Genomic DNA, 16036 nt, shown 5'->3' with positions numbered 1-16036 from the left:
GCAGCCCCCCCGATGTGATGGGGACAGCCTGGGATCATCCCCCCTGAGGCCCGAGACTTACAGTGTGGACAGAGACTGCAGCGTGTCAAAGGCACCCGGTGTGATGGTGCTGATCTGGTTGTCATACAGGGAGAGCAGGCGGACATTGCGCAGCCCCGTGAAGCTGTCGTTGTGGATGCAGCTGATGCGGTTGTTCCTCAGCATCCTGTGGAGGGAAGGCGACAAAGGCACCTAACGACCCAGGCAGGCACTATAGGGGAACCCACCTCAGCAGTGCCTGGGCTGTGCCCTTCTTGCTGCTGAGCCAGGCCCTGAGCAGCAAAAACCTGCCCCCCCGCTCTGAATACAGCCAGTGGATGAATACGGCATCCCAAGTTGGCCAGGTAGCGATGCAGACAGCATGAGCCCAGGATCGCAGGCAGGGCAGCAGATAGCTGTCCCCATAGCAAAGGGGGGACTCACAAGGTCCTCAGCCCATCCAGGCCCCTGAACATGCCGCTCCGCACAGACTCCAGCTGGTTGATGGTGAGATGCAGCTCACTGACGGAGGATGCCCCCTCAAATGCCCCATCCTCAATCTCTGACACCTTGTTGTTGCTGAGGTTGCTGTGGAGAAGGGAGAGCAGGCTGGGACAGGGGGCTCTGCCCTGACCTCAACCTGAAACCTGCCTCCCCCAGGTCCCACCAAGCGCCCCATGATGGCAAATCCTTCAAGGGTTCCTTGGGTTGGTACATGCCCCCAGTTTCACACTCCAGGCTGCCCTGGCATCAGGACCTCATGTGCCTTCCCAGCCCCCAGGCACTCCTGATAGGGCTGTGCCTGCCTGATACTCACATTTTCTTCAAATGTGGGAGTTTCTTGAAGATGCCAGTGGCCTCCACGACAGAGATTTCATTGTTGTTCAGGCGCCTGGGGTGGGCAGCAGGGAAAAGAGCACAGGAGGTGGCTGCAAAGGGCCTGGCACAGACCAACCCTGAACCAGACCCCAGCACTGGCGATGCTCCAGCTGTAGGAGGGAAAGCAGGGTGGGAGGGAGGAGGCTCTTACAGCTCGGCTGTGGACTGTGGGATGCGCTCCGGGATCTTGGTGAGCTTCAGGTTGGAGCACTCCACCACACTGGATTCGCAGCGGCACTTCGGGGGGCAGATCACGTCACTGTTGCACTCACTGTTCAGCTGGTAATCCTCTGTCCCTGTGGACCAGCAAGGGCAATGTGGGGTCCCCAGGGCAGAGGCATGGGGGGCTGCGCCTGCCCTCCCCTCCCCTGGTCCTCCCACACCCCCAGCTGGTCCTGGGTTCTTCCCCAGCTCCCCTCACTCCAGGGCTGAGCGCAAATTACTCCTCTCCATGCCCAAACCATCTTATCTGCAGGGGTATTTGTCCTGGGTACACAGGGTGCTGTGCTGCACACCGCCCTGCAACCAGAGCTGGACCCCATGGACAACTCTGTGCCCATCCAGGTAATGGCACAAGGGGAGATGCTGGAACACATCCTGGTACCCAACACTTCTGTTACTGTGGCACCTGGGAACTCAGCAACCAGAAATGATGGGAAATGCAGCATGGTCCTGCCAGGCCAGGCTACGGGGCTCTGGCACAACCACCCCCCAGGCAGTCTGGCCAAAAGGGCACCATGCACACATCCATGCATACACACGTGTGGCTCCTCTTCTTACCTGGGATGAAATACTGCTCTTTGGCTGTGGAATAAAAAGCACATCAGCACCCTGAGCGCATGGACATGGGGCTGGGATATGACACACACCCTGTGCCACAGGGTGCTCGTGATGGGGATGGGGACGGCTCTCACCCGAGCAGCGGAACTTCTTGCTCTTGATCTGGCCGATGCGCTTGTTGGCCAGGCGCCGGGGGCTGGCACAGCGGGCACCGCTGGTCTCAACAGGGTTGGCACGGAGGAAGTCTGCCAGCCACTTCAGATTGCAGTCGCAGATGAAGGGATTCTGGGCCAGGTGCCTGCACCACAGACAGTGGGTGACCACCAGCTCCAGCCCTGGCTACCCAGAATGATGCTTCCCCCCAGGCGCCCGCCCGCCCGGGCATCGGAGCTGGTGTGGGCACTCACAGGGTCTGGATGGCCCGCAGGGAGGTGAAGGTGCCCTTGGCCAGGCTCTGTATCTTGTTGTCATAGAGTGAGAGCAGGGAGAGGTTCTGCAGGTCCTGGAAGGCGTCCGCTCGCACACAGTTGATCTTGTTGGCATTGAGGAGCCTAGTAGGGAGGGAGGTGAGCCTGAGGACTCTCTTCACTGCACCACGAGTGCTGGGGACATCAGCCTCGCTTCCTGGTGTCCCCATAGAGCATCCCATCCAGCCACCAGTGCCTTACAGCAGCTGCAGGGCAAAAAGTCCCCCGAAGACACCCTTGGGGAGGTCTGTGATCTTGTTGCCATACAGCACCCTGGCAGAGAAAGACTGGTGTGAGAGAGATGGGGGAGTGGTGTGGGGCATGATTTTGGGGGGTGCAGCATCACCCCACACCACCTCACACACCCCGGTGCAGGCACTTACAGGGAGTTCAGTGAGCGCAGCCCCTGGAAGGCATCAGGTGCAATCTCCGAGATCTGATTGTTGCTCAGGTCTCTGAAACCCAAAAGGAGAAGGTGGCCTGGTCCCCTCTTCTCTTGCCCCATGCCCTCATCCTCATGCTGGGTCCAGGGCCACCCCCGGCACCCAATATACAGAGCTGGGGGTATCCAAGGCACCATCCCAGCGTTGCCATGTGGGGCACTCATGTCACAGCAAGTGCCCCAAGCCCATCTGAGCGGTGGCCTGTGGGCTCACAGCAGTGGTGTGAAGGACGCTGGGGTTCAGGGTGAGCTGGTAAGGGCTGCACACTTACATCCTCCTCAGCTTCTTGTAGGGGGAGAAGGCACCTGGGGGGATGGACTTGATACCATTGAGCTCCAGGCGTCTGCAAAGAGAAAGGGGACAGATGAGAGCTGTAGGGCTGGTTGACCCCCACTGACAGAGCTGAGTGGCTGCAAGACCCCCAAGCTTGCAGTAAGTTACCCTACCAGGGTGGTACCATTCACCCCAGGGACAACTTGCAGCCTGTGGTCAGGGCTTTCTCTATCAGAGAGGGGTGCCATGGATGGGGGGACCATGCTGGCTGAAGTGGGGGGAGCACCTCCTCCCTTCCAGCACCCTGGGTTTGGGGGATCCTGCTGCCTCCCTTGTGCTTTGCATGTTGTCCCAGCGGGGGCTTTGCACCATAATTGGATTCCCCTAAGGAGATTATTTCTCTATTTACATTTTTAATGCAGCTAAATCCAGGGCTAAACCTGGGCAGCATGGGAGAAGGGCAAGAAAGGCCTGCTGCCCTGCAGGGTGGCTGAGTGTGGGGCTTGCCCCCGTGTCCCCACTGCCTAGAGCCGCCCACAGCTGGTGATGACAGTGTGGGGACGTACTCACATCTCTGTCATGGTCTCGGGCAGGTTGGCAGGGATGGCTGTGAGCCCTTTGCCCCGACAGTCCACGATGCCGTTGCTGCAAGTGCACATGGCTGGGCAGGAGCCAGAGGACAAGCTGCAGAGCTGGGCACGTGCTGGGTCTGTTTGTCCTGTGGGGAAGCAGCCAGCATGGGAATTGCAAAGAGCTGGATCAGGTGGATGGGTGGCAGCACCCTGAGGAATGGAACCTGGTGACAGCTCGGTGTGCTGGGACAGCTTGTGGCACCCTTGAGTGGGTGCACAAGGTCCTGGTGCACCCCAATCCCGTGCGAAAGGCATGCAGACTGATGCACCCTCTGTCACACTGACAGGGTGGTGGTGTCCCCACACCAGGGACAGTGCTGGCCTGAGCCAAGCCCAACACATACTGAGCTGGGCCATGTGGCAGAGTGGAGGTGGGCTGCATCAATGGGACTGGCTTTGTCCCCCCGACCCGTGTCCCTGCCCTGGCAGCCGCTGCCTCCCGTTCCCCTCACCGGAGCAGCTGAACTCGTTCTTCTGTATCTCAGCCACGTTGAGACCACGGAGCTGGGCTGGAGCAGCACACTGGGTGAAGAGCCCGATGGTGGGGCGCTGGCGCAGCCACTGCGAGAGCCAGGCCAGGTGGCAGTCACAGAAGAGGTGGTTGGAGTGCAGGCGGCTGCGGGTGCATGAGGCAGTCAGTGGCCCCAGGACAGCTCCTGAACACCCCACTGCCCTCTGGCCACCCCAGCCTGGCTCAGACCAAAGGCTGGGGGCACACAGCAGACACGGAGGAGCCTGAGAGCATCTGTGCCAGTTTCCAAGCACTTGGGAGTGCTTGGGGATACACTGCAGGAGTGTCCTCTCCATCCCCTCCCCATGGATGCCACCAGCACTAGTAGCAGAGCTGGGGACATCCCACTCCAGCCCAAAGGGTCCCTCCTACCCCCATGGTCCCGGCACTCACAACGTCCGCAGCTTGGGCATGTGGTTGAAGCTGGACACAGGGATGGAAGTGATGTTGTTGTTATTCAGGGTCCTGCAGGAAAGCAAAGAGGAACAGGTCAGGGTGGCCAGGCCATAAATGGGAGAGTGGGATGTTCCTGCAGTGTCTTGTGAGTGGGGAGCACCCAGGGACACCATCACCCCACATGGGGCTTGCATGCTGGAGGCTCCAGCCAGCTCCTGGCCACTTACAGGACCTCCAGACCCCGCAGGGCACGGAAAGCCCCATCTTCAATGCAGCTGATGTGGTTCTTGTCCAGTTGCCTGAAGGAGAAAGACAGAGGCATTACTGAAACAGCCCAGGCAGAGAGTGACCGGTGGCTCCTGGTGCCTCCTGCCACTGGACCTGACCCCAAACTCCCTTGTGCCCACCCCTGTCGGGACTCACAGGTTCTTGAGGTCGGTGGCCCCACGGAAAGCTTTCCTGGGGATGGCCTGGATGAAGTTCTCACTCAGGTCCCTGCAGAAAAAAGAGGCAGTAAGGAATATAAGCAATGTCTGCACAATGCCCCATGGGACCAGGGTGTCCACAGGCAGGGGCATGCCCCCGCACTTAGTGATCTCCCTGGGGCTCTGGGAAACTGTCATTTGGCCTCAGGTCTTTGATTGCCCATTGCCCTGCTGGCCAGCCTCAGGCAAGTCTGGCTCCATCCATGGTGACCTCAAATGGCTGGGGGTCCCCAGGAACTGCTGTCCCCACTCTGACAAGCAGAGCAGCAGGGCACAGCTCTGGGAAAACCCTCTGTACTTAAATACCCTCTGACTGCTATAATTACAGGTCCCTGCTGATTAACTGGTAATTACACTTAGCGGCTCCAGCAGGCATTCCCATGGAGCCTGCCCCGCACTTCAGAGGGCACAAATAATCGGGTCATTAATTACTTCATCACTACACGGCACTGTCTCTGTAATCACCTGCTCTGCAATGCCAGGGCACGCCGGGCCGGCGCAGGCTCTGTGCTGCAGGGCTGGCAGTGGGTCAGATCCTCCACCATGCCTGGGCTGGCTTTTAATGACCATGAAGACCAACAATCTCATTCCAAGTAGGTTCTGGATGGACTGGCTTAGATCACCCCATCCTTGGGGAGACCTGCCTATCGTATTTGTGCCCCATGTCTCCCAAGCAGCCATTCCCAGTCCCACCCCAAGGGCCAAGAGCTCCTCCGAGCTCAGCAGGCATTTGCATTGCATGCCCCCAGCCCCATGCCAGCGCGGCCCCCAGTTCCCTCCTGGCACAGGGAAACTGATGCACAACATGGCATTTATCTGATGCAGCAAGTCCGTGGGTGAGTGAGGAGCAGGACTAGGGCATCCCACAAAGATTAAGCACAGACAGCCCCATCTCAGCCTGAGAGGTGGTTTGGGGTATCACTAGATGCCAGCATTTGACACTCAGTGCTCACTAGCTCTGCTTCACCATAACAAAGCCTGTTATCCTGATATTCCCAGGCAGCTGGGCTGGGTTAGGATGGAGGCACAGCATCTACCCTCCTCCCCATGCGCTCATTTGCTCCAGAAAACGGGCTCAGCATGTCCAACAAGCTGCTTGCAAACAACCTGGAGGTCTCCAAATAGGGACTTCACCCCAGCCAAAAGCTTCACTGCCACAACAGGGTAATGTTCCCAGAGGGAAGCACCAGCATCGCTTGCACAGATGCATGAGGAGAAGGAACACCCAAGGACAGCAGGCTTGCCCAGCCCTCTGGTGGGATGCCCAGCCACCAAGGAGCTGTCATATGGTGCCCATCGCTCCAGCGCCGTGTGCAGGGAGCAGGGGCTGGTGCATGGCTCTGGGTCGTTCCTGGGGAATCAAACCCGGCCACTAAAGCACCATTGCTGGGGCACAGCAACACAGATGCCGCCCCTGGAAGGGCCCGCGCTCCCGGGGAGAGTGAAGCCCAGCTCCCCCGCCAGCAGCCGGGCGCACAGCAGCCGCAGTTTCCCCTCTACCCGCGCGGCGGCACTGCCAGGCTGCCCGGACCGCGCTGCCTGCGCTGCCTGCGCTGCCCGGACCGCGCTGCCTGCGCTGCCCGGACCGCGCTGCCCGTTCTGCCTGCGCCGTCTGCTCTGCCAGCACTGCTTGAGCTGCCTGCTCTGCCCGCGCTGCCTGCTCTGCACCAAGACCCCGCAAAGGGATCAGAGTCGCCTTGCACTCTCCAGAGAGGAAAACACCAGCAGATGCAAATGCCTTCTCATCCTCCTCTGGAGTCTCAATGAGCCCAGGGACCCCCAGGAATTGCACTAACCTTTCAGAAAAACACAACATCACCCCAAATCTCCTTTTCCCTTTTGGCTCCTAGTAGAAGGAAGCCTCTAGAAAACCCTTCGGAAAACTCCAGACGAAGTTCACCGCTCTTCCTAGCAATGCATTCAATACACTGCACTCCCTCTTAGCTGCCTGCTCTCTGATATTAAACAGGTTGCAGCGGAGTAACCACGGGAGCACCCACCACACTTCAGTGCACTGCACCCTCTTCCCAGCTCGTTGTTGCCTGCCCGGGCAGCCCCTGCCTGCAGGTTTGTTTGGTTCCCGCATGGAAACGTTGCTCGTGTTTCTCTGCTCACAGCACATGGGAGTCCCATTGCGCCCGGGGAGTAAACCCAGGCGTCTGTCTGCAAGCTGCTCACTTACAGCTCGTGAGGGAAACGCTGCTAGAAGGTTGCAACTGACTTTGCGAGGCTTCTCCCCTTCACAGCTTTTCGTGACAGCCACCAATGAAGTGCTGTCATTGGGGGTACCGACGCCAAGAGGGACAGACACTGGATGTGAGGGTTTCAGTGAGGCCCCAGCACTGGGCTTACATCACCAGCATGGTTACACAGCTGACAATACCAGGACAAAACACATGCTTTGCTTGTGGGATCCTCGCCCCGGCATTGGAAGAAGACACGGTCCCTTCCCTCCTGGTGTTTCATAGCTCCCAGCTATGTTTGCTTTACACTTTGGCACCGAAGAAACAGCAGATGGCACGGCTTCTCCTCGCTCCGCACGCGGCTTGCAGCACCCTCGGCTCCTGCGCCGGTGCCACCTCACACCCTGCCAAGTACAAGCGAGTCACTGCCATCGCATGCAGAGTGCCAGCTTGCAGCAGTGACCATGAGCACTGACAGGTCGGACAGCCCCACTGGGGACCAGCCAACAGACGGGCACAGACAGAAGAGGGAAAAGGAAAGCAGCCCTTGCCCTGCTGTCACAGCCACCCATTCAGCCTTTTCTGGATTCATTTCCAGGAATTTTCCTAAAGCTCCAAGTGTAAGAGTTTCTGGTTATTGAACCCAGGGGATGCCCAAACAACCAGCGCATCCACAGTGCCACTGTCCTCCTATAGCTCTGCCACAGGGAACACGCAGCTGGAGTTTCTCCCTGCACAGCATGGAGTGCAGACAGCTCTGATAGCCCCAGGCATGCAGAGAAGGGAGGATGATAAAGGGTGAGAAGGTGATGGGGGACACTGCTGTCCCCAGGCTCACCTCCCACAGGGCTTTCTGACCCAGCAGGTGCCTGTTAATCAGCAGGCCAGCTCTAGCCCATGGCTATGCGATGGTGAGAAGGAGGGTGCCCATTTTTCCTTCCACATCCCCCAAAATCCTTATGGCCAGGCTATGTCCACACAATTCCCTCCCTGGCTTGGTCATGGTGGTCAAGCATTGGGATTTTGGAGACTTCCCTGCTCAGATCTTATATCCTACTGCATGCACGATGGTTGTTGCTGCACTATCTGCAGTGGGTCAGGAGATGCCCCTGGTGCCGGCTCTCCTGCCCCACCACCACCGGTGCTAGGGGAGCCTCGGCGAGGAGCCAGGCGCAGGGACACAGCTTCCCCGGGGCTGGCAGGGGCTCGGCAGTGGGAGCCAACCCCCCGTGGCGCCGTCCTGCCCGGCACTTAGCAGGGCACCCGAGCAAAACTGTTCGACATCGCTTCCCAGTGGGGAGCCCACTCAGGCAAACAAACCCCGGCAGCCTTAATCTCCCCGGCAAGAGCCCGTCGGGCCGGAGGGCGGGCGGGAGGGAGGGAGGGGGCCGCAGCGGGGCTGCGGCGGCCAGGCGGGGAGGCCGGGGCTATTACCACGCTCTCATTCTTTCGGCTAATCCTGACTTCACACTTTAACCTGATTGAGCCTTGTTTGGCGAGCCGGCTCCTCGCGCCGTGTGAGGGGATTAGGGCCGGACGCAGCGGGGAGGTAATTGCTTCCCAGCGGCGCTGGCCCCGCATCCTCCGAGCCCCCCGCCGCCTGCCAAGAGCGCTGGGGCTGCCTGGCAGCCCTCCGGCGCGGCGTTCCCCTCGCCAGGAAGCACGGCTTGGCAGCAGGCACCGCAACACCTCGTCCAGGCCGAAGCTGCCGCCCGTGTCGTGTCCCAGAGCGCCAGTGAGGGCTGTGGAGATACGCCGTGTGAGGATCTGCATGCCCGGGACTGGCTGCTGGCTCCAGGCAGGTGAAGTGCAGCAGTTGCGCACCTCTTCTAATTTGTTTCCTCCCCAGCTTCCATGCTGGAAGCTCGTTAGCATCCAGGGGTCCCCCAGACCCTCTCCGTCTCATGGGGCAGGTCAAAGGCATTAACCCTTCAGCTGCTGCCAGGCTGCTGCTCCCATGTTGAAACTGTATGACAGATCCCTGCTCATGGGCCAGCTCTGCTCCACCAGCACCAGCCATTCAGGCACCAGCTCAGCCACAGAAACCATCCACCAAGTCTCAAGTAGACAAGGCAGCTGGCCTCACAACCAAAGCCATGCAGCCCTGGCCAGCACCACTTATCCCAGTTTCAGGCTGGGATAGGTGCTCCCCGGATGCCAGCCTCACCTCACTGGTGCTGTGCTGGAGAAGCCTATGCCAGGGTGCAGTCATGGACTAGTCAGCAAGAAGCATGACACCAGCAGCTGTTTAGCAGCCCGATGTCCCTCAGGTCACCCCACACATGCTGTTTGTCCCAGCACAGCCTGCCCAGGGCAGAGTGATGGGCAGAGATGGGGCAGCCCCAGCATGCCACCGCCACCACCTCCACCACCTGACAGTTGTCAAGGGTGGGTGAGAAGGGACAGAAAGACTCCTGCATTATGCAGATCAATAGACTAATCAGTGCTCTCATTAGTGGCCGACAGCCCAGAGCCCCCATAAGGGTCTTGCACTCCTGTCTCTCACTGGAGAGAAGGAGCAGCTGCACCCATTTACTTCAGCACCTATAGCCCCACAGTGGGGGAAAGAAGTCATCCGTGTGTTCCAGCCGCACGATCCACTCGAGGTGATGGACACATGTCTCCAATGGTGCAAGGGCTCAGCTCCAAGGAGGGTATCCTGGAGGGCAGCTGCTTGCTGGAGGTTGGGGGCAGCTTCCCCACTGCTACATTAGCAGGATGCCAGGGTAATGTGACAGAGTTTTGTCTACGGTGTCACCTGCCCCAGTCCCCAGCACCAGTGTGACAGGGCCCCGTGTCAGGTTCAAGCTCCCACAACATGCCCCCAGCATTACACCAGGCTGTTTGATTTTTAATGGGCTCCGCTGGCCCAGCTGCCAGCACCGCTCCATCACGGCCAAGGGGACAGGCAGACCTCCCACCCCATCCACCCCTGCCTCAATCTGCCATGCCCAAGGTCACCAGGAGCCTGAGCTCCGCCTGCTGCTGCCTGCTACCTGCTGTGACCCCAGCCCCTGCGGCTGATGGTGTTTGCACAGGACAAGGTGTGTCGTCAGAGCCTGGTGGTGCAAACAAACCAGGGTGCAGCATGGCAGGCTCAGTGTGAGCCACTGCCACTCAGGAAAGAGATCATGGGGTCCCTGGAAACGGCACTTTGTAGGGGCAAGAAAGGGAATGGGAGGAGATGGGACAGAGCCTGAAGAAGTGCACTGAGGGTGGAAAGGAACATTACTGCTTTTCACAACACCAGAACAAGGGATGACCGTCAAAATCACAACAGCAGGCTTAAAATCACAGCTAAGAGTGACTCCTCCAAATTTGGCAGTTAGTCCATGGGACTCCCAGCCACAATGAGCTCAAAATGGAAATGAATAGAAGAAAAGCGCAGAGATGCACCTGCAATGCCATGCTGCAGCGAGGAACACCTGCAGGTGGATGCTCGAGAGCTGTCTTCTGCTGCCAGGAGCCCAGCTGAGCACACCTCTGGTAGCCACCACACTGCCTGGTGCAGGCTGCCAGACACGGCCAATGGCTCAGCCCTGCTCAGCCGGTAGGAGCTGTCACCTACCAGGAGTCACTTCTCCTGTCAGCCTGTTTTAGTGGCAGGCGGAGATGCACAACCCTTCTGCTCCCAGAGCAGCATGGAGGATGTCAGCCCGGGGTCAGCCCCACACTAGGGCAGGGTGCCAGGGGCCCCGCTCAAATCCCTGCCTGCCATTCTTGTCCCTGCCCCTCCTGGGCTGCAGGGACAGCGAGTCGGGGAGGGGGGCTGCTCCTGTAGCCCCCTGTTCAAGGGGGAGCAGCTGGTTGCTGCAAGGAGCGTCCCAGGCTGGGCGGCGCAGCACAGCCCTCCCCGCTGGCAGCAGAGCGAGCGCTTCATCAGGCAGCCCCAGCCGCCAACAATTACGTGCTGAGTAAATCGATGGGGTATAATTGGACTATTAAGATCTCATTATCCTCCTGGCTCCGGGTGCTGCTGCCTGCAGCGTGCTGGGGGAGACCGCAACCTGCAGCCACAGAAACTGCCTCCCGACACAGACAGCCTTGATGGGTACTGGGGACAGGGTGCACAGAGCAGGGATGGAACAGACAGAGGGGACAAGGATGGTGGCAGCAACCTGTATTCAGCACAGAAGACGTCTCTGTAGCACAGTGAAGGGCTGTGCAAAGGTAAGGGAGTCCTAGAGATGAAGAGATCCAGTCATCCTTCTAGCCACCACAGCAGCCTGAAAGCTGCCACTGGCCCCTCCTGCCCTGTGCAGGTCCCATTGCTGCTGGGTGGCATGGGGAGTTTGTCCTTTATATGCACTTTCATATGTGCCTCTACCCCAGTCCAGCTGGAAAGCAGAGCTCATGTCCCCACTTGCACATTGCAGGGTCCCTGTGCTTGGAGTTGCACAGGCTGCCTGGTCCTGGGGGTCCCCATCCCTGGGCAAGGGCCACATATCCATCACCTGCTCACACACCACCCATGGTGGGGTGATGCGATGCATGGCCCTGGGATGGTCCTTCCAAAGGGACCAGAGTCCTCAGGACCTCTTGGTGGGCAGGATGACACACCAGGTCACATCCACTGAGGTCCAAGCAATGATGAATAATCACTTCCTTTAGGACAGCTGCCCCCATCCCCACCTGAGGATTTTTGCAGTAGTATTTCTTGTTATCACAGCGCTAGTGAAATGATGGATCAGAGCTCATCCTTGCCAGGCCTACATATATAAGGACAAAACAATCTTTGCTGGGGCAAGGCAACACACTGCTAGACATCATGATGTGCTGAGCGTCTCAGACCGCAAACCTCAGTAACACAAGCCAAATCAACAAATTCTGCCACCATGTACACTCAGCAAAGAGTGAAGTTGAACACTGCCAGATCAGAGTGCAATGCTTCACACTGCTCCCCTGCCAGGAAAGGCTTCCCAAAGTGCTGTGCTGACCCCGGGCCCTGGCCCTGGTCCCTTCCCTCCTGGGAGATGCAGATGCTTCCTAAAACATTAAAGCTGGAGGATTTTGTTGCTTGGACAGCCGAGCAGAGCATGTGTAAAATGCAACATATGCTCATGGCAACAGTTAGTGAGAAGAATCCCAGCCCCAGGGCGGTGGTGCTGATTTAGCAGAACATTTCAGGGCACACATAAATCTCAGCAGCTTCAAAGGGACGCTGCTGACCCACACCATGACCTGGGCCACTGTCCTTACCGAGCACTAGTGGCTTATATCACCACAGAGCCTGCATATGCCGAATGGGTGCACTGGGGATGCTGAGACGCAAGGGTGCCTGCATGGTGGGTGACACCAGCACCTCATCTTTGGGTACAAGGAAAGTTTGGGACATGCGATGTCCATCACAAGTGGGATGATGTGTGCAGGGAAGGCATTGCAAGCCAGGCTTTGCCAGCAGCCCTGCGCAGGGCAGCGCCTGTGTGGTGGATTCCATGGATCCTATCCAGCTCCGACAAGGAGCAGCTCCGGCGTGGGCTGCGCTGCACAGCCAGAGCCACAGGACTCGGCCTCCATGGGAAGGGGATGCTATGGGAACAAGGGGAGCTGGCCAAGGAAAAGAGGGAAGGGAGGAGGAATAAAGCGTCTGTCACCCACCCTGGAGCCTCTTCAGAGATTGAAACAAGTTAAAAGCAGCAGCTTTAATGGAAACACAAGTGAAATAACAAGCTGCAAACCCTGTGTGCCTGTCACCACCCCCTCCCCACACTGTCCCTTTGTTCCTGCAACCTCATTATCTGCAGGAAGGGGAGCCAACGCTGGGCTAAGGCATAGCCAACAGCTCCCCAGCATCCTGAAGCTCTGCAGGAGAGCCACAACACCCGCTATGCCCGTACCCCGTGGTCTGGCAGAGGCTGGAGTGGGCAGGAGGGTGCCCTGTAGCACACACTCGGGACCAGCCAACCTGCCACCGTCTGCAAAGGTTCCTGCTGTGTGGCTGATGTGTCCCTCTGCTTTCGCTGACTGCTGGATCAGGCCTTGTCCCCTCCACCAAGTGTCTGGCTGGACACTGGGTGTTAAAACAACACCTGCCTGGCTCACAGCCTCCAGGAGCCAAGGCACACAGCCCTACCACTGCATGGTCTCCTTCTCTCCATCCCTGCTTTTCACCACCTCCAAGCCCTCTCCACCCTGGTGTTCAGCAGCTTGTTCTCCTCCCTCCTTTTATGTCTTTGCTTCCGTCTCACTATCTAGTAGCAGGAAATCCCCACAAGATCCACCAAAGTGTGTTTTCTCTCCAGCTCCCACGCTACCCTCCAGCCTGCGTACCTACCTGCTTCACATTTGCATCCCCCGGCTCATTCCCAGCATGTTCCCGATGTGCTGCAAACCAAAGGCACGGAGCCATCCCTTTCCCTGGGGCTCCAAGCCAGGCTTCCCAGCCCCACCAGCCTCCCCCATGGCTCAGTGCCCCACTGCTCTCTGGTTGCAGAGGGAAAGCACTACCCACAGAAGAGCATCCCAGTGCTCATAGGCACAGCACATCCCAGGGCATCTGGCAAATCAGGGTACCACAGCCCAGCAGCTCCAGAGCTTGGAGCAGAGAGAGCTGGGGAGTGGAGGTAGGGATTTGCTGGACCACATACGGCTGTATCTCCAGCAGACAGCAGTGTGCTGCAATGAGACCCTCACAGTCAGCCCCATGATGGTTAGGACCAGGTCAATCGTCTTTCACCCCACACAACCCTGTGCACAGAAGGCCCTGCTGGGTGACAGTGCTGTGCCATGCCGGGAGAGGTGCCAGGCTCCAGCCCTGCGTGCCATGAAGCCTCGCGCCCTCCAGCACACAGCGTGTGCTCCCTGCCTGGCAGTTCGCGCCCAAGAAGACACCCTGAACTCCATGCTGCAACACCCATCCAAGGTGTAAATGAAAAAGCAAATAGCTCTTCTGGTGAGCCAGCCCTGAGCCCTGTGGGGAGCTGGCTGCAGCTCTTGTTAGCAGGCTCAGGCCCCGGGTTTGCGGCACTAGTGAGTTCAGAGCTAATTGACTCCCAGGCTCCAAGGCTTTTAATTGCTAATAAGTGTGAAGCCAGCCCTGCCGGCCCTCCTGGATTCTTCTGAGGTGTGAATGAGGCTGAGCCAAGCTGAGAATTGCATCCCGGCTGTCCCAGATCTGGCACAGGCTGGCAAGCCAAGGAGTGATGCTGCGGATCTGCGATGCTGCAGATCTGTGAATCTGCTCCTCAGCTTTGCAGGTCCTGGGATAGCAACTCTAAACCCTGGTCCCAGCTTTGGAAAGGGCTAAAGCAGACTCCTTCTGGCCTTGAGGATGCTCTTAAACCGATGCTGAACCTTGTAAGACCCAGCTGGAATTACTTGGCAAGATGCCCTGGTATTCCCAAGGGTCCTTCAGGCTTCTCACACTCAGCCCCAGCAGTAAGAGGGGCAAAACTCTTGCCCCATCAGCAGCTACATCTCATAGCCTGGCTTCCTGAAAGTACCTGGGAGCAACCACAGAGCTGGCAGTGGGATGCAACGTGGGAGATGGATCGCGGGGTTAAAAACGTCAGCCCCTGTTGTCAGCCAGGGTGGAGCCAGTGGGACACCTCAATCCAGCCCAGCAGCTGGAAAAAGAGATGTGATTTTACACAGGGCTGGGAGGAAACAGCCCTGATAGAAAAAGGGTCCAACGGGAAATGAGGGTGGGAAACAGGGCAGAGCAAGCGTGAGGCTGCGAGAGTGCCCAAGCATGGGAACTGAATGCAGGGGCACACAGCAGGGAAAACCCAACAGGCAGATAAAGAGACCCCATCCCATGTGGCACACATCAAAGCCAGGATGAAAACTGCTGGCAGAGCTGCAAAGCCCTGCTGGGCCCAGGCTGGGGCTACCCTTGCCCCAGTGGCATTGCTCCGGAGAGGGTCTGGGGGGAGCAGTACACAACCATGGCCATGCCACAGGGGACAGGGAGCTGCACCAGCCCACAGGGCTTCTCTGCACAGGGCAGCTCCGTGAAGAGCCCCTGCTACAAAACCACAGCGTGGGGAAGCCTCTGCCTGCAGGCTGCAGCCTGCCCCCGGCCATACAACACTGCTGCCGCTGGGGATCAACAGCTCCTCCTTGTTTTGGGGAGGCAGAAATGAGTTGCCAGAGGCACATCTGGGCGCTCCTCCTGCCTCTCCCCAATGGAGCCTAAAAGGAACAGTGAGCCGGGCACCAGTGCCTGACCACAAGGCACAGATCAGGGAGCCACAGCCCTGAGCTGTGGGCACCTGGTCTCACACAGACCTTCAGCCTCCATATTAAAGCTCAAAGTGATGGAGCAGCCCCACATCCTTTTGCAAGCTGTCCTGAGCTTAATTATCTTTGAGGTCAACAACACAGCTCCTGTCTCTGCTCCAAGTGAATCCCACTTGAGGTGGTGACACCAGGTCTGAGACCCCAAGAGCCCGTGGCCGACTCTGCACTGTGGACATGCCTGAATACCTAGGGACTGTATTATCTGTGTGTCCACATCTCCTGCCACAGCCTGACAGAGCAGGGAAGTGGAGGCTGCGTGTTTCCCAGGAGGTAGCTACAGTCACAGGTGTTTTCACAAAAAGCATCTCACCACCATCACCCATGCTACGCCAGAGCATGCAGCTTATGGGGATCCCTATGGAAGAACATGCACACCACAAGCAGCTCACCTCCATGCCCCTCTTCCATGCTACACTCTTCCAGTGAAAACTTTGTTCAAGCCCAGATGGGATTGCAGTGGGGATTCCTGCTAAAGGGAGAGCCCTGCACCCCGGCTGGCTCAGGGATTGCTCTTCCCAACCCCAAGGGAGCTGCTGGCCAGGGCTGGATCTGCCAGCATTGCAGTCAGCATCCAGCACGGTGCTCCGGTGCCCTGGTGCTGCTTGGCATGGCTGCGGCTCGTGCTCTAGGACCCGGGGAGAGGAGCTGCCGAGGCTGATTACCCCTGCCAGAGCAGGCCTGGCGGGTTTATTTTTAACAGCTCTGATTGAAGCTGGTTTCCTGCTGAC

The 16036-nt window shown here is 58.5% G+C and overlaps 1 protein-coding gene across 3 annotated transcripts in view; it reads right to left on the bottom strand.

The window, feature by feature from the left end:
* Positions 1-16036, bottom strand: part of SLIT1 (slit guidance ligand 1) — a 61950-nt gene that overhangs the window by 12108 nt on the left and 33806 nt on the right. For all 3 annotated transcript variants that reach the window (XR_003991497.1, XR_003991498.1, XM_030486897.1), the window contains exons 5-19: positions 4823-4894; positions 4627-4698; positions 4397-4468; positions 3945-4108; positions 3431-3578; positions 2859-2930; positions 2528-2599; positions 2346-2417; positions 2085-2228; positions 1812-1975; positions 1678-1701; positions 1049-1193; positions 836-910; positions 463-606; positions 62-205 (exon numbers count right to left, since the gene is read on the bottom strand). Coding sequence is in view for 1 of the 3 variants with exons in the window: in XM_030486897.1 (XP_030342757.1) it covers positions 62-205; positions 463-606; positions 836-910; positions 1049-1193; positions 1678-1701; positions 1812-1975; positions 2085-2228; positions 2346-2417; positions 2528-2599; positions 2859-2930; positions 3431-3578; positions 3945-4108; positions 4397-4468; positions 4627-4698; positions 4823-4894 (1584 nt within the window). In the remaining 2 variants the exon portion in view is untranslated. The remainder of the gene's footprint in view (positions 1-61; positions 206-462; positions 607-835; positions 911-1048; positions 1194-1677; positions 1702-1811; positions 1976-2084; positions 2229-2345; positions 2418-2527; positions 2600-2858; positions 2931-3430; positions 3579-3944; positions 4109-4396; positions 4469-4626; positions 4699-4822; positions 4895-16036) is intronic.

This window comes from Strigops habroptila, chromosome 5 (genome assembly GCF_004027225.2).
Source record: "Strigops habroptila isolate Jane chromosome 5, bStrHab1.2.pri, whole genome shotgun sequence".
Taxonomy (NCBI): Eukaryota; Metazoa; Chordata; class Aves; order Psittaciformes; family Psittacidae; genus Strigops; species Strigops habroptila.
This window is presented reverse-complemented; position numbering and strand designations above follow the sequence as displayed.